At 40.3% G+C, this 20,705-nt stretch overlaps 1 protein-coding gene across 2 annotated transcripts in view; it reads left to right on the forward strand.

The window, feature by feature from the left end:
• PITPNB (phosphatidylinositol transfer protein beta) overlaps nucleotides 1-20,705 on the forward strand; it is a 64,354-nt gene that overhangs the window by 29,224 nt on the left and 14,425 nt on the right. For both annotated transcript variants that reach the window (XM_047697794.1, XM_047697793.1), the window contains exon 8: nucleotides 13,019-13,096. In XM_047697794.1, the coding sequence (XP_047553750.1) occupies nucleotides 13,019-13,096 (78 nt within the window). The remainder of the gene's footprint in view (nucleotides 1-13,018; nucleotides 13,097-20,705) is intronic.

The following is a 20,705-nucleotide window of genomic DNA, read 5'->3' on the forward strand; positions in this document are numbered from 1 at the left end:
AGGACTCAAGGATTTGTAGTAAAGGTTTGTCAGTGTGCCCCAGGGTCACAGTAATTTGCTTCAGAAATCATACGTATGTTTAAATGTGTGGGTTATTCATTTTTTTGTTGTTGGTTAACTTTGGAAAGTCTGTATAGAGCTGTTACTATAGCCACCATTCTCTTAATTTTCTAGAAAATGAGTGATTGCCTAGTGAAACAAGCTGAGGAGTCTAAGATTTCTGCCCAAATGTCCCCACTCATTTTCCTTTGTCCGCTATACAAAACAGGTTTCCTATTTTGGGGGAAAGCAGCATTGTAGTCAAGGGTTAAGGTATTATATCCCTTAAGAAGGAAGCCTACTTCTACTTGGTATGCTGTTCTAGAAGAACACGTCCCTTAAGCCCCCACACCCTCCTGGCCCCTCCTGCATTTCAAATCTAACCCAGGAAATGCTCCTGAAAAGCCTTCCTTTTTTCCTGCTACCCTTACCAAAGGGTAAATTGGGTACCCTTTGGGGGCCCAGACTATACTGTACCTCATCATCTCTGTGTTTCCAGGATCTAGCAAGATGCTCAATACAAGACATCAAGTGAACTTTTCAATAAAGATTTGGTGAATCAAAAAGAATTTGCAGATTTTTCCTTTGTTGTGTTTTTAAAAAGGCGGAGTGGGGAAAAGACCATTTGGAGGAATTGAGGTTTTTATCATTCAGATATTAAATGGACAAAATGCTACTCTGTTTCCTTCTTTACTAATCCTGAGTGATGAAGCACATGTGATATGCCTTTAATTCTAAAAAATCATTTCTAAATGAACAAGTATCTTTCTGTCATATTAAAAACTGTTTTCATTAGACCAAACTGTAATGAGTCAAGGTTTTATCTAGCATACAAAAGATACCAGAATATAATTTTTTTTTAATTTCTAAAGTTTTTGATACAGAACTGCAGTAAAAAAGTTGAGAATTCTTTAAATGTCCTGATGAAATGCGCATGTATATCTTCAACTCATTTCCAAAACTTACACAAATGAGTCAGTTGACATCTGCTTCTGCTTTTTTTTTTTTTTAAGGTATAAATGTGAATCTGACTCCTTTTAATCATCTCCAGCACTTTGTCTAAGTAGCCTTTCATGATTTGTATACAAAAGTCACTTCCCAGGAGAGGAAGACTCTTTAAAGTGTAAGCTGAAATATACACACGATTAACATGAGAGAGACCTTCGTTTTTGGAAGTAATTTGAAAGAAAATGAGCATGGTTTGAAAAAAAGAAAGAAATTGGAACCACATTTTTAAGTTATGTGTAACCAGAAAGGACTGTATCAGTCTTCCTCTATAGTGTATATTTCCTCTGCAGTGTATGCTGTGTGACTTAATCATTTCCAAGAATTTATTTTCATAGAAATAATGTTTAATGCTTTTAAGGCTCATAAGTCCAAAAGTGATATAGTTTCATATCCAGCTGTTTTTTAAACATCAGTAAGAAGGAAATACTAATGATATGAAACTCTGGTGATGTTTCACTGAAGATGATATTCCTGCCAGTCGTTTCTGGGTTACAGAAAGGATGTGTAGGGTGTGCTGTGACTGATAGGGTCCTTCTTAGGGACTTCCCTGAAGAGCTTGAAGGGTCTCTTTGACTGTGACTGACCCAGTAAGCTTATGTTTTTAAGATAAAGCTCAGATTTCATTCCTACCTCTTCCTTCTTTTGTTCTTTTTAGTCCCTCTTGTTACCCTCTTGTTGTTTCTCAGTCATATTTAACCCAAGTCTCCATCCTTTCTCTCAGACCCTCTCCTTTGCAGATACCCCCCTGCCCCAGGGAGAGTTGGGACAGGTGTGTCCTGCAGTGTGGTCCCGAGTGTTATAGCCACCCTGCAGCCCTGATGCCTGCTCTGCAGAGCCAGACTTCCTGAGCTGTGGTCCTTGGGTCCTCACACTGCTGAACTCTGGACCACCCTCTGTGCCACCTCTTGGCAGTACAACCCTTCTCCCAAGCAGTTTTTCAGCATGAGCTTCTGGACCACTGTGTGGCTCCACTCCCTAGTCACAGTTCTTTCCTTGATACCTCACAGAACACAGGCATTCCCAGCTGAGGGGGTGGGCTGCTGATAAAGTTTGCCTTTCCTTCCGGTACCTGGAATTGCCTCCCTCAGTCCAGCCCACTTGGCCTCACTCCTCTTGTTTATTTTCTTTTGGAGAACACCCCCCACGGTGACTAGAAGGCAGGTCTGTACATGTGGGAATCCCAGTTGTGGCTGAATCTGCCCACAGGTCCAGTTCTCTGAATTTGTTTGGTAGCGAAGAGGTTCTTTTTAGGGTTCCTGAGGCCCTCTGTGGAGCATTGTGACTAATTCCCAAGCTTGCCTCACAGAGCCTTAAAACTAGGACTGTAGCCAAAATGCTTGAGGCCCTTTTCTTTCCAGCTGCCCAGAGACAGCTTGTTGGAAATGCAGATTTTTAGCTCCCTCCCTGGTCAGTCTCTGGGTGGCCTCTGGGCTCCATCCAGCTCTCTGGGCAATTTCTGCGCATGCTCACTTGGGACATGCCTCCAGTACACTATATACCTGGTGAAGATTGTACAGTTGCACCCTTCAAAGATTTTAAAAACGGAAGGAATCTCACTTGGAGGCCAGGATCCAAAATATTCACCCCAGCCTTTATTTTTACTGTTAAGGAGTTTGAGCCCAGGGGAGGTGCTATAACTTCTCTAAACCACGTAAGTGCTAGAAAGGGAAGTTAGGGACTCTCTCCATCTCCCCTGGTTCCTGGAAAAAGCAGTTTCATCAGTGGCCTTGGTCACCTCCTCCCATGACCACTATAGACTCTGGGATAGTTTGAAATTTGCAGATGTGCAATAGAATAGTAAAAGGATTAGAGCCCCAAAGATGTCTTTTGGTTTGGGTGCTTAAAAGAGAACACCGCTCATGTGTTTTCTCATATGTTCACTTGGCAAATAATCTATTGGGACTTGCTGTTTGATCTGTGTGTGTATGGTAAATATTTTTCCAGATATAAGAATAATTGTGTCCGTCTAAGGGAGTGCAAGATTCTTAATCAGGGAACACTTTAAAGTATTTCTAAGTGACTTGTAGTTGGTCGCTTGTTTAGCTTGTTGGTGCTAAGTTCCCCTGTACCTTGGGGTTTTTTCTTTTTTTTTTCCCTTTTCCCTCACAACTGATACAAACCAGTGCTGGGCTCCAGGCTGCAGCCAGAGTGAGAGTTCGAGGGCTGACTAGAACCTGGAAGCTTGGAGTTTTTGTACTTTATACTAAAAGAAGACTGTGGCCCATTTTCATTGTACATCGAAAGATAATAATGGAATTGTTGGGCTCTTCTAAACTGCTCACTTAAGCCATTTGTAGAAATCCCTTGATAATCTTTTTAAATTTTTAGAAAGATTTTATTTATTTATTTATTTATTTATTTGAGAGAGCATGAGAGGGAGGAGGGTCAGAGGGGGAAGCAGACTCCATCCTGAGGAGGGAGCCTGATGCGGGACCCCGTCCTGGGACTCTAGTATTATGACCTTAGCCGAAGGCAGTTGCTTAACCAATTGAGCCACTCAGGCGCTCACTTGGTAATCTGTTTAAGGATTGTCATGTTTTGAGTTTGTTCTTAAAATTTGTGCTTTTTCTTTGTTCTTTCTAGAATCGCCCATTTGTTCTTTGTTTATGAACAATTTGTTGGTATGTTTTGGTAGGCGGAACAATGCCCCATTTTAGTTGAGAGCAGAAATAAGGCTGAGCAACACCTCATTTTCTGAAATCCCATTTACCTTTGTAAATGAATATATAAAACCCTGCTTTTCCTTGCATTTAGCCATTTTTACTTTGAACACACCATTCACTTGACTGTTGAACAGTCTGACACTTTTTAATTGTTTTAAACTGTGAGGGTATATTGTTTTTAGTTATTGCTTTTTTTAAAAGGGACTTCTTGGATGTCAGCCTTGGAATGCTGATGAAACTTGGTTTAATTTATTTAGGCATGTAAGTTTGGTCACACCTTCAGCAATGCTTGTTTCTGGTGCTCAAGGAAGGATTCAGGCATATCTTTTCTTTTGATCAGACATTCCGTGAGACAGTGCCCAGATGTTACACATTTGAGTATATTCTTGGCAACATATGCTTTACTGTATTGCCTTTAGAAAAAACGTCATAATTTTAAAGAAATGCAAGAATCATAAAATGCACTTTCTAAATCTTTTTAAGATTAATTTTTTTCTTTAAAATTAAAAACATGAAATCTGGCTGGAAGAAGCTAAATATTGATCAGACTTCGTGAAATTGTTAGTATTTGTCAGCTTTTGAGCACATAAATGACATTTTTGGGGATCAACCTAGTAGACCTTCCAAATTAATCTTTGATGGATGATAACGCTACCAGTCAACACCGGTTCATTATCTCTCACAGCTTTCAAAAAGCTTCGCAGTTGTAGATGTTGCTTTCATTCCAGCTCTTGCTGCTTACTTCCTAAGAAGGCCTTCCTGCTTCTCAGAGCTGTGCAGAGGCAACCCAATTCTTTAGCCCTGAAGAGAGCTTTTGTTCCTTAGAAGTCCATGGCTGAGATCCAGCAAGTCCGAGGAGAGCCTGTGTTTGCCAGTGCTGCTTCCGTTGTTCTCTTTGGCATGAGCAGACACTTGAGCTAGTAAAGTACCTCTTCCTTTTACCATAAATGAACCTAGACACTCAATTTCTATCTTAAAAGTTTGTAACATATCTCTAATATATGTGCGAGAGCTCCAAAAGCTCTTTGTTAAAGTGCGTGCATAATGAAGAGGTGAGACGTCTGACCCAGCTCCTAATTGTAATAGTAGCCCCCTTGAATGCAGAAAAAAGCAAAGCAAAACAAAACATGGGTTTTCAGATAGCAGTGATTTTGCATTTGCTTACGAAATTTCCCCTGGTCAGATGCTCATCTCATCTTGCCTTTTCTGTGCCGTGAAGCATACTGCTGTTGAAATCCTTTCTGTAATAAGTTATAGGGGTTCCCCCTCCTTAAAAGACATATGAATAAACATAAGCGTAGTTTCTATTAAAAAGAAATGTTAAAATGTTTCTCACTTTATTCTGTTGCCTTACACGGTCACCTTTTGGAACTCTTGGAAGATTCACATCCCGTCATGTATTTAGAGAATGTGCTCTAGTGTATTTGAAGGCATAGTTGGATGGCAGTGCCCTCTTGTGGGAGAATAACATATTGCTTATTGCATGCTTGGTTAGATTTTAGAGATTTTTAAATTTCTCTTAAAAATCTGCACGTACGAAGAATGCCTGGGTGGCTCAGTTGGTTAAGCATCTGACTCTTGGTTTTGGTTCAGGTCGTGATCTCGGGGTAGGGGGAATCGAGCCCTGCGTTGGGCTCTGCTCAGCACTTGGAGTTGGCTTGAGATTGTCTCTCTCCCTGTGCCCCTAACCTCCCTGAGATGACCTTATTTCATGCTTGGTTAAATCTTAAGAGTGCTTATGTGCCTTCTTTCTCGCAAATAAATAAATCTTAAAAAATCTGCATGAACCAGTATATTTTGCACAAAATATTTTTTCAACTAGAACCTATTAACTTAATGTTTATTTTTTATCTCTTCCATATTTTAAAAATAAAAAAGTAGGGAGGGTGGTGGAGGTGGTGAGGTGTGAAGTAGAATTGCTCCAGTTTCTGGGTGGGGGAAAAATGCATTTTTGAGCAGCTGAAAGAAATTAGCATAAGTGGCTCCAAAATCGAGTTTTTAAAGTGTGCATTCCTTACAAAAGCCCCTTACCCCACCCCACGCTTTTTTTTTTTTTTAAATAAATCAGTGTTACTCTTTCTTAGGGAAAGTTCTCCAGGCAGAGAGGGAGCCAAGATCCCTTCAGGTAATTGAGTCTTCTCAAATGATAAAATGTAAATCACATCATATTAGCAGTTAAAGTATGGTGTTTGGCCTGGGTATTGACAGAACAGCATCTGAGTCTTGGTTCTTCTGCTCCACAAGGGCAAAGGATTTCATTTCCCCATCCCCAGAAGTGGTGGTATTACCTTTGTTCCAAGATTGTGAGGGTTAACTGAGAGAATGTGTGTGCCTGGCACATAAGTAAGTTCAGATATAGTAGCAAGAATGATGCTATTTATTGGGTTTTGCTCTTGCTGTTAAAAAAAAAGTATAATTTTTTTCTGTAATTATTTCCTATTTAGTATTTGTTAAATTAGTGCTGATGGGTTAACTGGGGTCATGGGTCTTAGGAACAGCTGTGTCTGAAGGTCAGCTCATAAACCAACATGAACATTTTGCTGGAAAGGGCTCACCTGAATATTCATTACAACTTTCCCCCTTGTTTTAGTTTAAGGAATTAGATATGGTAGGTTTATATTATCTATATTTATCCATTGTCATTTAAGGAAGTAAATACATTTTGTGTTAAGACTTTCTTAAACATACTGCATTTCAGGCATTTGCAATTTAATCTTAAAATATGTAACGTTTAACAAGCACCTTTAACCAAATTGACTTGTTAATGTGTTAAAACTTATTGGTGTCAAGAGTTTAAAATATCTTCATTTTAAAATGCTTTAATAAATATATAAACATAATAATGAATATGTTGTAGTAACAAACATACTGTCTATTTGTGTATGAAATGCAAGCTTACCCAAAACTCTGAAGGCAGGGCTAAGGAGTAGCCCCCCCTGCCTTGGGCTATCCAGGAACCCCCTTTCCCACCTGCCCACATCTCAGAGCACAACTATCTGGTTTCCCTGTTGGGTTGTAGATGGATTTGTCACATCAGGCTTTTAAAAAAAAAAAAAAAAAAATTCATTTGGAGTCCCAGCATGGGGCTCGAACCCATGACCCGTAGATTAAGAGTCACATGCTCTAGGATCTGAGCCAGCCAGGTGCCCTGTCATATTAGGCTTTTGGTTGTAACTTATTGTCAGGGCTGGAATTCTGATTTCTTTCTGTTTATTGTAACATTCCAGAGGCTTTGGGGATCTGCTTTCATAAGCATGACAGTGTCGACTGTCTCTAAGATACTGATAAGATGAGAAAGAATGGAAGAGGTGCTTAGACTGACTGTACCCCAGCTTGGCTGTGCCCTACCCTGACTGTGCTCTAGCCAGACTGTGTTCCAGCCTGGCTGTGCCCCAGCCTGACTGTTCTCTAACCTCGCTGTCTGTAGCCAGACTGTGTTCTGGGCTGCGGCCACCTTTTAACATAGAGCTCTGTTGACAGCCTCTGCCTGCTTCCTAAGCTCAATGCCATCCTCACCCCCACCCCACATCTCTATGCAGGGTCTCTATGAGATTAAAATGATCACAAAACAAGTGTTCTCTTCGGCCCTGTAGGTTTGACTGCATTTCTTTTCTCAGTGCAGTTGTTTAAAAATTCTCCTTTTAGGATTCATTGGTGGGAAGCCGGTAAGGATTAATGAGAGGGCTGAATTAGAGAATATTTTTTAATGCAGTTTTGTTCCTCTGAGGTACATTCAGTAATAGAAACTAGGCCAACAAGTTATTGACAATTAGTGGTCCTTTGGGAATCTGCTTTAATGAATAGATAAGAATGATTTGTAATTAGCATAATAATTATATGCAAATGAATGCTTAGGAATTGCTCTAAAACACTTCTGAACTGTTTAAACAGCCCTCCTGAGATCTTGTTACTCTATTAATTTGTGTAGCAAATCTTTTTTTCATAGATCACGCAAAGATAAACTTCAGTCCAGCCCCTGTCCGAATTATTATGAATTCCAAGGTGGTAGGACCTGAATTAATGAGATTTACTTATACTATATTAATGGTGCTCTGTGGGAACCTGAAAGGGTGAGGAGTCCTTGGGGAGATGTAATTAAAAATAGGAAAGAAAGCTGCTTATTGCAAATAACTGTTGAAATGAGTTTCTTAAACAAGTTCGTAAATGTTATTTGTCTTTACACCTCTGTTACTTGCTTTTGCAAAATTTAATGCAAACATTTTTTTTTAATGGGCTTCCCCTCTGGAGTTTGGCTTGAATTTTGTCAGGTCCAATTAGTTATGCACTAGGGTCAGCGGTGATTGGATCCAGGAACTCCTTGTGTTCCACGTGCCACAGTGTGTACTGAAAAATGAAGGGCATTGATAATAGATGAGGTTTGTTACTGATCTTCGTATTTAATTTGGTCTTTTCCCACTCATCCTGGTCTTTACTTTTAGGATGTGATTAGAGGAAATAAGCTTTGCTAGGTTGAGCAGCAATACCCATGCATTCTAAACTTCGTGATTATCTTTGAGCTATTTGAATAGACACCTAATTAATCATCTTGTGCTAAAGGAAAGCATTTTACAGCAGGCTGCAGGATCCTAATATCTCTCTCAAGTTTTTATTTTTACCCTGTAGAATTGTTTTTTTGTGGGGGTGAGAGGCAGGGGAAATGCCCTTTTATAAGCAGGTGTGGAGGAGTTGCTAATGCTTGTGGTTTGGGCTCTGTTTTCCTCAGCTTACATTTAGCCTCACCTGTGGTAACCCATGCATGGTTCTTTAAGCAGTTTCTTGTATCTGGAGCTCATCTCGACTTTTCCACAAGCTGTCAAGAAACTCCTACCAGTCCCCCACCTCCTACTCACTTCCCCATTCATAATCATGAGTTAAATCTGGGCTCAAGGACATTTAGGTTGGCTCAGCACAGATTTTGTACTTGCATTTTGGGGAACAGCCACTATGCTAAAAGATTCATAAAACTAATATTCTTTGTCTTCAAAATGAATCTGGTTTCTGTTGAGAGTTTCTGTTGAGAGCTGTAGTGAGTAACAGATGTACACCCAAGAGGTAGCACAACTTTTGTATTCCAGTGACAGAAAACAGCTATTTATAAGAATTTAATGAATGTATTCTGTGGCTTCAGCGTGGAGACTCAGTAAGCCATTTATTTACCATATTATATTTTATTTGTTCTCCAAAGGGTGTCTTGACTTTCACTTGCCCCCTTTTTTTTTACTTAAATAAGAGTTTTCAATTAAATAGAGTTGTATTAAAACTAATCCGAATCTACCTTATGCTGATACCATTATGTTTCCCTGTTGTTCGGGCACTAGTATTGGTGGAGCGAGCAGTGTCTAGGGACATTACACCTAACTTGATAATGATGGTTTTACTAAGCCCTTATCCTGGCCAGGCCTCTGGGCAATACAGATAATTAAAATTTGATCATAAAAAATTTTAAACACAGTGCACCTTAGCAATAAGATTTTTCTACTTTTAAACGTGATTTTAAAACTCATTTTAAAAATACATTTCCTTGGCCTAGTGAATTTGCTTTCTTTTTTTCCCAAGGATTACAGAAAGTGCATAGCAAATTCAGCCTTCAGAATACCCAGGAGCTGAAGACTCAAGTAGGCTACAGCTGTCTTCACCCACAGTATTCTAAAAGAACTAATGAGATGAGAAGTCTGCAGCTGGTGGCAAGCACAATAAACCATGAGCCAAGGGCTTCTCTTCATCAGAGCCTCCCCTTTCCCCATGGGATCCCAAAGGAGACAGAATACTAACAAAGCCAGCAGGCTGTCTCATTCCACACTATTGCTCATTTGCAGCTATAATTGGTAGCTGAGGTTGCATTCTGTATGCTGAAACTGTCATACATGAAGGAATATATTTGTTCATTGTGATACGGATATAAGTCGGCCAGTTCTCAAATGCAGAAAGACCAGACTAGATACCCAACAATAAAATTGTAGCAAAGACGATTCTGTTCAAAAAAATTAAATGTTTGTTATAAAGGTACAAAACTGAGGTTGTTAAAGCGACACCTGCTTCCTGCTTTTTAATACCTTGCTACTTAATTCAACTGATTAAACATTTACGTATTCAAACTAACGTTAAAAAAAAGGCACAAAAATTCCTAGGTTTTGACAAGATGCATTATCCTCATCTGTCAGGGTTAAGGTGCTATTGTTAATAATTGGGTTCTGTTACATTTTCAGTATAATACCTTTAATATTTGCTACCTTTTAGTCAAGAGAAAAAAGCCAGGAAGACTTACCTTTGGAGATCTGTGTATGTGTGTATGGTATTTTATATGCACATACTCCCGCCTTACAGGCAGATCGACTCTGATAACCCCTGCTGCTGCTTGGTGTTGCTGGAATGTGCTTTGCTTATCTGGCTCTTCTGCCACCTCCTGTGTGGTGTACTAGAGTGAGCCGGGACGGAGGCTAAGAGAGCCATACCACTTCCTTGCTGGGACTGTGGCCTCCTCATCTACAGAAAGAGGCTTCTGGGATGGTCTCCAAGGTTGGGTTTTCCTTTATAATTCTCTGAGTTCTTAGTTCAGAAAAGTATCACTGTGAATAACTGGTACTGGTGATGGGGGCTGGGAAGTGGAGTACAGCGGTGTGTTGGGCACAGAGTGGAGAAGTTTTGGAAGCATTATTCCATGTTCTTCATTTAATTAATCTGTCAGATAGGCATTGAGAAGCCCAGAGGTTGTCACCCTGGTGTGGAGCTGGGGTTGGGAAGGGCCTGAAGGAGTGTTGTCAGTGAAGTCTGCCTGATGCACCTGTTCGTTTTCACCCTCACTGGGGCCATAATCGTGTGGTAGTTCTGCAGGCTCCATTTTATCAGTTCTAAGGTTCCCCTGCCCTCTTTTCCTCACATTTTAATACATTTGAAATTAGGGTTTGTCTTCCAGTTGTGGCATATTTTATTGGCTGAGTGTGTTCCTTCTTAATGGCACATAGAAAATGATGGAGCATCCTCTCACTGCCAGCCTCTCAGATTTGAGAAATGTGATATTTACTCTTCAGTGTGTGCCAGGCTCCGTAATATCTCAGATTTTGCATTAAAAAGGATATTTTGAATGGCATACCCACAGTGAGGTCACACCTGAGACAGTTTAAAAAAAAAAAGTATTTTCCCTTTAAACGGGATGAAATATAAAACACTTGTCAGGCCTCTGGGCATTATAGAGATAATTATAACTTAATCATAAAAATTTTTAACATACACTTTAGTAGTTAAGGTTTTTCTACCTTTAAACATGATGTTAAAACTCATTTTAAGAATACATTTCTTTGGCTCGTTTCGCTTGATTTCGATTCTGAGTATAATTCACTCCGTTCTCTGTTGGCAGTTAATCTGTGCTCTCTGGGGTTTCTGTTATCTTTTCTTTGTTTGCCTCTCTTTCTTTCCCCCAGCCCAACTGTGACTTTCTAGGAGCTAGCCCCGAGTAAGTGTTGGTTCTCCTTACATCCTCAGACTCCTCCGACTACCTCATAGTATCTTGCTTGCTGCCTTCCACATGTGGTGGCTACGGAAATAAATAGACCTCGATGGAGGGAGATGGTGTCAAAAGTGATTATTTGATAGAATGTTAAATATTTTCAATTTTGGAGAAAAGTGAGCTTGTGTCTAGGTTTCAGTTCTAGGTGTCAGAGCTAGAGAAAATGGTTTCTGGCACGATGTGATTATTTACGTTTGCAGGATGGCGGAGTCTGCACTTTGAACCCAGGTCTTGAGACCACCTGTCCAGTTGGTTCTTTTCTCAGCAGTGAAGTTGTTAATTTTGAGGGTGCGGCTCTAAATTGGAATTTAAGAACTTGTGTTACTTGACAGTAATTGAACTTCCTGCTGATGTGCCCAGACACATGAGTAACTCCAATTCTCCAACTCCTTGCAGACGGCTTATCCTGGGTCACTGTTCCTGGATAATGCTGACTGACCTAATGCCTGTGGCTGCACCACACTGCGTCTTGTAAAGCACTAAGACCCAGTGTAGCCAGCTAAGTGTGCTTGTTTAATAATTATGGTACGCTGTTGGGGGCCTTTCTGAAGTTTGTTTTCTACTTGAACTTCACATTTTTCCTTCTTCACACTATTTACCTATAACTTTGTCAGTAATTATTTGCATGTCATGTGCATTTCCTGAGTAAGTGTTGAATCTTGAGCGGCTGCTTCTTAACATGTTTTCTTTGATTTGTGAAAGTTTGTCATATACTTTAGAGTCTGTTCAGTGCTTGCCGTTTTCTCTAGAACAATGACTTTTCATATTTGACTTGTATGGGCATTTCCCCCCAAATATGTGGTCCTTCCATGAATGCCATGAAGGACCCCTGGCTGAGAAATTCTACTCAAGAAGGCAGGGGCTCTCCTTTTGTGGGATTTTCAACTCATCAACTGACCTCTGCTCACTGGTACCATTAAAACTGATTTATTTTTCTGAATCTGGACTTTCGCTCTTCAAAGGGAGTTTTTTCCCATCGCTGGATTGTGTGTGTATATGTGTGCAATGAATGACAAAAGAACTTTTGTAAAGCAGACAGGCTTGAAAAGATTTACTTCTTTCATTTCCTCCATTCTATATGGAAGAGGATGTTAGGGAAATAGAATTGACACACGCTATAGAACTTTGCTTAAAACCTAAGTCTTAGGGCCGTTCCCCTGTGACATGATATAACCGAGGTAGTCCCATCACAGAGTCATAAGACTTTCTCTGACCTTCTATGACAGCGAGGAGTTGCCATGAGAGCAGTCCCTCTTCCATGAGCAGGCCGAGGGATTTGCACTTTATGGGTCTCTGGACAAGGGTTTGGAGAGGCTGGCTTTGTCGTGAGGCATCAGGCACAGACCCAGCCATGAAAGAGATGAGGGTGTTGCAGGATCAGGAGTTTTCAGTCTGCGTTCCCAGCCACAGTAGTCGCTCTTGGTCATCACCTCTGGGTATTGTCAAGACTGGGATGGGTACCTTTTATTTCTCGAATATGACTATATATGTATCAAAATGTTGAAACTGTTAAATGTGGGATTTGTTCATGGAGATAGCTGTTCAGTAACCAGTGGTTTGCTCAGCAAGACTTTTTTGACTAAATATTATGTAGTTGTCTGGCTTTAACATGAAAGTATAAAGCAAAGAGAACCAAACCATCACTTAATGTTGTAATGAACTATTTTGCTACGTTTACACAAAAGCACAGCAGGTGTAATCAGTTTCTGTCCCATGTTTTAGTAGTGGCAAAGAGCTGTTCTGGCAAGGTTAAAGAATTTTCTCTGGGTTTCTTCTCTGCCTCTGACTTTGTTTTGCTTTGCAGGACTACAAAGCTGATGAAGACCCAGCATTATTCCAGTCAGTCAAGACCAAGAGAGGCCCTTTGGGACCCAACTGGAAGGTACTGGCTGCTGACCTTTCTGACAGGCAGAGTCTTGGCAACAGACCACTTGACAGGTCCCGAGTCTGGAAGAGCTGGTGATGTTTAAGTGAAAAATAGAAATGGCACAAAAATAGTTTTATTTGTGATAAGGACTTACAGCCGGTTGCAGTTGGCCAGCAAGTCTGTGCTGTATTAACAAACAGAACACAGCCAGACTGTCACTTTCAGCATAATGTTATTCTGATAACTCTTAAAAGAGACAAGTGATTTAGTCTTTGGGGATTGTAATGTTCTCTTTTGAGACTTGAAGCAGTACAAAAATCCATGTTAAATGAAGGTTTATAGTTTAAATTTAGTCTTAGTAAAAACTGAACAAGTTGCCTTCACCTGAGCTCATGTTCCTGGCCTTTTAATAGTTACATTCTGGAAACCAGGACACCAGAGAACAATTTTGATGGCAAGTAGTCATTTTCTAATAAAGAACACATCCTTACTTTATTCATGGGAGTAGGAAAAGCAATGTCAAGATAGTCATTTAAATTTCTATAGAAATATAATATATTTTAAAGATATCCACTAAACTAAATGACAGACCCTTAAAGACAGCCTTAATGTGGTGATGGCAAGTTATTACAGTTAATTTGACAGGAGCAGAGGAACATTAAAACCTAAACATGCCCAAAGCAGATTTCCACCAACGTGTTTTAACTTGGTAACTAATCTCTTCATGTTGATGCCAGTCACTGGTCATCGATAAAATATGTCTGGGTGCTAGTTGTTGTTTGCAGAAAGAGGATTACTATAATTGCCCCACAAATAACCCATTGAGTGGTTCTCCATGGGTGTTAGACTGTTTTGTACACTGTCTTGCACATCAGTTAAAATGAAGAGTGGGTCTGACTTTGTTCTATAAGAAATGATTCATAATTACCTTAATTTTGCATTTGTTCTCTGGGTAGAGTTTAGTTCAGGATTGTCCCAATTGAATGGTCATGGCCAGAGACTTTTAACTTTAAGTCCCAGGAAGTGATCTATGTTACTTACAAATTAAGGAACAGATTTGGTATGTGTGATCTAAATTTCAGTGACTGGATTTAAAGAATTTCCCCACCCTTTTGCAGATTTCTAATTGTGGACTTTAGAACTCACACTGAGTCAGAGGAGAAGTCTTTCCCCTTTGAGATTTAACCTGGCCTTCCAAAAAAGCAGGTCGTGTTAGACCAGTAGATGGGTGGCCACTTCAAAGGCAGCCCTATCTTCTAGAAGGCTGTCTTGCTCCATTAAGTCCTAATGCTAGCTAACAATGCTTTTACAGGGACTAGAGAGAGAGAGCAAAGTTGAGACTAATTTTCAACCTTTTAGAACTTGGAATATGATTTTTATTCCTTTTTTATTTATGATTTTTACTCTTTTAACCAACATTGCTTTGTCTTTTATCATCAGTGATTAATTAAAATTCTAGAATAGGTTTAGTTTTTAGAAATGTGAAATTTACATTTTTTTACGTCACATTATAGCATTCTTCCCCATTTTGTGTGTGTGTGTGTATGTATGCACATGAGACAGTTGCTTATGATTTCTCTGAGAGGATGCTGGTTGAGTGATCCCTTTCTACCCATTTATCTCTAGGTTATTAACTTCAGCCAAATGATGGTGTATGTAGCTATTCTTAAAAGTGGAGTTACTGCTTAACTGAATTACACTGAATTTTCACAATCCCAGAAATAACCAGTAGTCTGTTATTGTCTGCCCTCACCTCACCCCCTGCTCCCCGACCCCACCTCTTCAGTTTCTCTTTTTGAGGTTTCATTTATCCGTGGCCAACTGCGTTTTGGAATTAGTTGTTCCTTCTGAGGTCAGAAGGTCAGTGGTAGTCTGACGCTGCGTCACAGTGCCTGCGTTGTTCACCTCACTTCGTCTCACTGTGTAGGCATTCTGTCATCTCACACCATCATGAGATGGGTGAGCTCAGTACAAGAAGATACTTTGAGAGAGAGAAAGACCATATCGTGTAACTTTTATTACAGTATTTTGTTGTAATTGTTCTGTTTTGTGATTAGTTGTTGATGTCTCACTGTGCCTGATTTATAAATCAAACATGATCATAGGTATGTACATGTAGGAAAAAACATAGTATATATAGGGTTTAGAACTACCCGTGGTTTCAGGCCTCCACTGAGGGATTTTACAGCATACCCCCCATGGATAAGGGGGACCTGCTAAATTACACCATCTGCTTACTCCTCTCAAGGAAAATAAAGAGTAGAAAGGATGACGGTAACTGGTAATTCAGCATGTAGAAAACTGTGGACTGACTTGATCTTGATCTTGATCTTGATCTTCTCAGCGGCTCCTGTCTCTAGCAGGCCCAGTTTGTCAGTAACTGTACTCCTTATGGCACTGAGGGCAGCACTGGGTGATAGTTGCAGATTTCTGTGCTTCTGAAATAGGAGAGAAGGCAAGGAATACATGGTAATTAGGGCAAAAAGGATGAAGAAATCCCATTCTGGACCCACTTACCCCAGTGTGTGTGTGTCGGAATGTTCCTGTGGCAGAGCTGCTTAGTAGCTCTGTAGCTGCTTGAGAGGCCTTCCAGGTGCCATCCCACCCTCACTCTTCAGTCTCCCTTCCTGCTGCCCCTTGGGAGAAACTCCCCTTATAAGAACATATTCATAAGTCTCTTCAGCACTAAGTGCAAACTCTGTGATCTCTCTGAAACTTTTCCTTACTTATCCCACACTGGGGTGTTCTTCTGACCTACTGCAGTATTTACTGCTTGTCTGTATCAGACTGGAGAGTGGAAAAGAGACTTCTCCTTTGGTGCCAGGCACTATGTGAGGTCGTGTTTAATCTTCACGACCTTCCTGTTGGGTAAGTACAACTGCTTCATTATATAGGTGAGAAACTTGGTCAGAGAAACACAGTTAATAGCTGTAGGAGAAACAGCAGGATGTCTCCCATTTCCATAGCACTTGATTCAGGGCTTGGCACAGAGATGTGTAATGTGCAGAGACATAGCAGTTTCTGACTCAGAAGCCCATGACTCCCCAATCACCAGTGCATCTTTTATGCCCTGTTGCCTCAAGGCACTTGTATGGCTCTCTGTATTCATGGCAGTTGTATGTTTCCAATGGTCAGGGAGTCTGTGGGTGAAATCCATTCCCTTATCCCATATGTTACAAGTTGTGAGTTCAGTAACTCAATCCTAGCTCTGGGTCTGGGTTTCCAGATCTCTGAAATGGGAGGGATGTTATAACTGCCTCAGAAGGTTGTTGCCAGGACTGAACGAAGTAAGGCATGTCACATTCCCAGTGGAGAGGAAGCTTTGGTCTTTGGGAATGAAAAGCCTCATCATACCTAGGGGTTGATTACATCTATGCATAAGCTACCCTGTTTATGACACAGTTATTCCTTGTCTCTGTCTAGTCTCTAGGGCTTCCCTCATTCTAGTATCTGGGAGTTGTCAAACTCTTCTTGACTCACCTGTCCCTACCCTTTATGGTTATGCGTATTTAATGAGTGCTTGGCTTGGGTCAGCCATAAAGCAGAGGCTGCATAAAGTTGAGGGAGTCTTTGCTAGCAGGGGATCATGGGGATGCCAGGGAATAGATTTTCATATTTTCCAATTGGGCAGTAGATATTCATATTTTCCAATTTCCAGGGTTCCCCCCCCATGGTATGATACATACCTTTTATTTTTTGAAAACTTCAGACCCAGAGATGTCAGCCTTAGTTATGTATTCATTTTCCCTCTGAAAAGGTAATTTTTTAAAAATCTGAGTACATGAATTCTGTTTTGTTAAGTAGTGTTCAACATTTAAGTGATTCTGTGCCTAGTAATAGAATGATTTATAACCTGATAAAGATTTTTACTTCAAGGTAGATTTGTGCATTTCTTATGGATTTAAATGTTTATTTTGTTATAGCACTGCATGCACATGCTTGTGTGTGTGTGTACATGCTTTGGTTTCTTTTTGGTTTTGAGGGCTTTGTGTGTATTAAATCATGGGTATGACTGCCTATTCTAATGGCTTATCAAAAACAACATACATGTGGATTCCTTTAGCCTTCCAGTTTACCTCCTCCAAACTGAAGAGTTGTCATTTTAGCAAATTGAAATACCATCTTTGAAGATTATAGTGTCATTTTAATTCTATGGCAAGGCCTCATTTCTTTCTTCATTTAATCCAGACTCCTCATGAAGACTTAAGCTTCTGTGTCTACATATATAAGATAGTTAATAATTAGGCCTCTATAGGAGGCTTTGCCAAGCTATCTGGCCCTTAGAGTACTTGACATGTCTCGAAAGAGTCATCTTGAGTCTGAACATTGAGGTGCAGGGGATCAGGTCAAATGAAGGTATTGATCTAGAAATTGGGATTTTTATGTTATCTTTATATGTATATTACGTGCTCTATTTAACCATAAAGACATGTCTTGTTAATGTTCTAATTCCACTCTGGAGCAGAAGCTCTGGCAGTTGGAGCTTTCACAGCATTATGTCATGCTGTTTACCTGCTCAGTCCTGCTTCAGACTCATTTTAGAATTACCAGAGAGCCTGTTCTGGATCCTTCAAGCTAGTTGGAGAGTAGCCATCTTTGTGGGTTATAGGGACGCTACTTTGTTCCCTGCCCTGCTACCAAGACTCCTTTCTCCTCCCGCCTCACATCTGTGGAAAGAAGTGGGAACCTTGCTTGTCAGTAGCCTGAAGTAAAGATACCTCAAGGTCCTGTTGGCCAGGGATGGGAAGAATGGAAGTGGGGTGAGGGAGAAGTTACAGTTCAGTTGTGGAAATCTCTTTGAGATAGAGGTTGGTGAGAACATAGCCCAGAGAGTTCTCAGGAGGCTGATGAGCACTGATAGCCCCCCAAGGAGAGAGACTGAGGGTGCTCTCCTGAGGTCTTCTTCTAGACATCACTGTGAGTTCCAGGAAGGATGTGAAGACATTTAAAACGTGTTCCCTCCCTAGAGTCTCACTTTCAAAAATCTATAGTGGGTGACATAAAGATGCTTAATAATTAGTTTCTGGTTAGACCACATGTGGATTATGTATAATAAAGCAGACCTTAAAACATGGCTGTTTTGTTTGTTGAGCATCTGGTTTGGAAAATAGATATTTTTGTTTTGTTTTGTTTTTTAAGATTTTATTTATTTGACAGAGACAAAGGGAGAGAGGAACACAAATAGGGGGAGTGGGAGAGGGAGAAGCCGGCTTCCCGCTGAGCAGGGAGCCTATGCGAGGCTTGATCCCAGGACCTCGGGATCATAACCTGAGCCAAAGGCAGGTGCTTAACAACAGCCAACCCGGCACCTCGGAAACTAGGTTTTTAATACATTGTAAAATATAAGTAACACTTGGTATGTATGAATTATCTAACACCTACAGAGGACACAAAAAAAGCTGTTCCAGGTCTTCAAGAAGCTGAGTGCCCCAGGAGTGATACATGATTAGTTCTCACCTTATCTTGGACACTGAATGCCTTTGTTCTCAGGTAGCACCAAAGGATTCAGGCTTGGACAGATGGAGTGTCTTACTTGAGTTCGAGAGGTGACTTGACAGGATGGGCCCCTTGCAGAGTTCTTACTGATGCTGTCAGGGACGATGTTTTCTTCATGGGTATTATCTGAAGGGTGAACTTGTGGTTTCGCTTGTATATAGTGTCACTCCTAGAGTAATTGGCCACAACAAGCATGAAGGACATATCAGAGTTCTGATTAGTAAAATGGGTGTGAGTGACTACAAAAATACGAAGTTTGGAGACATGGAAAATGTGACTGATTGTCCTGCCCCAGGAAGGAGGCTTTCCTTTTTATTTTCATTTTGCCTATTTTCATGAAACTAGTTTAACCTGTGATTAGTTTCATCTTTTGAACTTTGATTTCACATTTGCTTACTCCATTTAACATTTCCTATTTGCCCAGCCAGACAGGAATCTTCCGCTTCTGAACCCTACTGAAGTCCTTTGTTGGTGACCTTTCTCTTGGTACTTTTTGTGTCTCATGACGGGGTACTGGTTTATGTGCTCACCCTGTCTTCCTTCCCCACCTCCTTTGTCCCCTTGTATACGCTGAGTTTTCAGCCATAGGCTCTGTGTCTTCTGACCTACTTAATATGGTGCACTGCCTAGCACAGAGGTTTGCTCCTGGGAGAGGCTTAGTAAGTATTTGCCGGATTCAAGTTAACTGCCTTAAACCAAATAAAACACAATCAAATGTTGGACTTGCTGTATACTTACAAAGAATATAATGCCCACTGTAGGTATGTCCCAGTGGCTACCAAAATCTAAACAAAACTGAGGGAATGGTATGGCTGAGTGAGGAATTGGGTTTTGCTTGAAATTTTGCTGCACATACTTCACATATATTCTGTAATCTTCTGTTGGTGTTTACTGATGCATGCACTGGCAACAGCCCCAGCAGTGCATTTATTTTTAACTTTCTAAGTGAAATCTGGGTTGGAAACTTAACATTATGAAATCAACAGTTGAAATTGAGCATTCAGATTGTCTAAAATTGAAAAATTAAAAGATGAAGGCAATGCGAGCCTACCAGAAACGCCTGTGTCCTTCCAAAGTATTAACTCTGATTAACTGTAGCACATACCAATTCCATCTTCATCCCAACGCATTTTAGGTTGGAAAAAGTGTGTGGAGTTGCCATGTAGCATGGAACTATAAGAGGACCACATTTTCAGAAAATGAGTTCCCAGAATGCCTTTGGGTTTGTTTTGTTTTTTTCTAATTGTCTTTTACATTTGTTTATATTTGTTTGTCACAGATACAAGAAACTAGTTCTTGTGAATAACGTGGCCTGATTGCTCACCATTCCAGTCACACACGCTGCGTTTTGTTTAGTTCTGTTGCGTGGCTCCAGTATACATTCCTCTCCCTCAGGCCCAGTCCGCATACCTCAGAGTAACCTAATACGCGTCGTTAAATTAAAAACACAATTTGAGTTTGGGGGTTTCATTTATGGTTAGAAACATGAAATGTAAGGAATTCAGTGAATACACAAACTAAATACAATTTTGGAAATGTTTTCGCAGCTAGCTTGTGCTTGCTGTTTTACAGATGAAATTTAAATTATGTCGAGATGAGTCATAATTTGGGGTTCTTCAGTTAGCTCAGGATTTTCATTTAAAACTTGTGACTGTTCTTGTCTTTTGGTGACCAACCAGTCTATACATTTTATTTTCAATTGCTCTTTTAAATTTTCATGCTTTAATCTATATACAACTCATATTTATCAGTGAAATAATTGTATTTACTTCTAGATTTAGGAAAGAGTGAGTCCTGTCTTGCTTTAAGTTAGGAAATGTTAAGTTTGGGTTATGTTGGAATGTTGTGAATGATCTGAATTTGGATTTTGGCTTTATTTGCCTTGGGTTTTGTTTTGTTTTGTTCTTTGTTTTTTTTTTTTGTTTGTTTGTTTGTTTTTTAACCTGATGGAAGAGGAAAGAGTTAGAAAACATTTGTATTGTTTAAGGCTAGAGAGGAAGCTCTGCTCGGCCCCAGTGAGCCTCCTGAGAGCTGAGCAGACAGACTGGAACTCCTTTGGGTTCTCTGGATCCTAGAACATTCCTCTGAATGTGGAGGCCCAAATATTTGCCCTGTTGAGATTGTTTAC

Source organism: Lutra lutra, chromosome 12 (assembly GCF_902655055.1).
Source record: "Lutra lutra chromosome 12, mLutLut1.2, whole genome shotgun sequence".
In the NCBI taxonomy this organism is placed as follows: domain Eukaryota; kingdom Metazoa; phylum Chordata; class Mammalia; order Carnivora; family Mustelidae; genus Lutra; species Lutra lutra.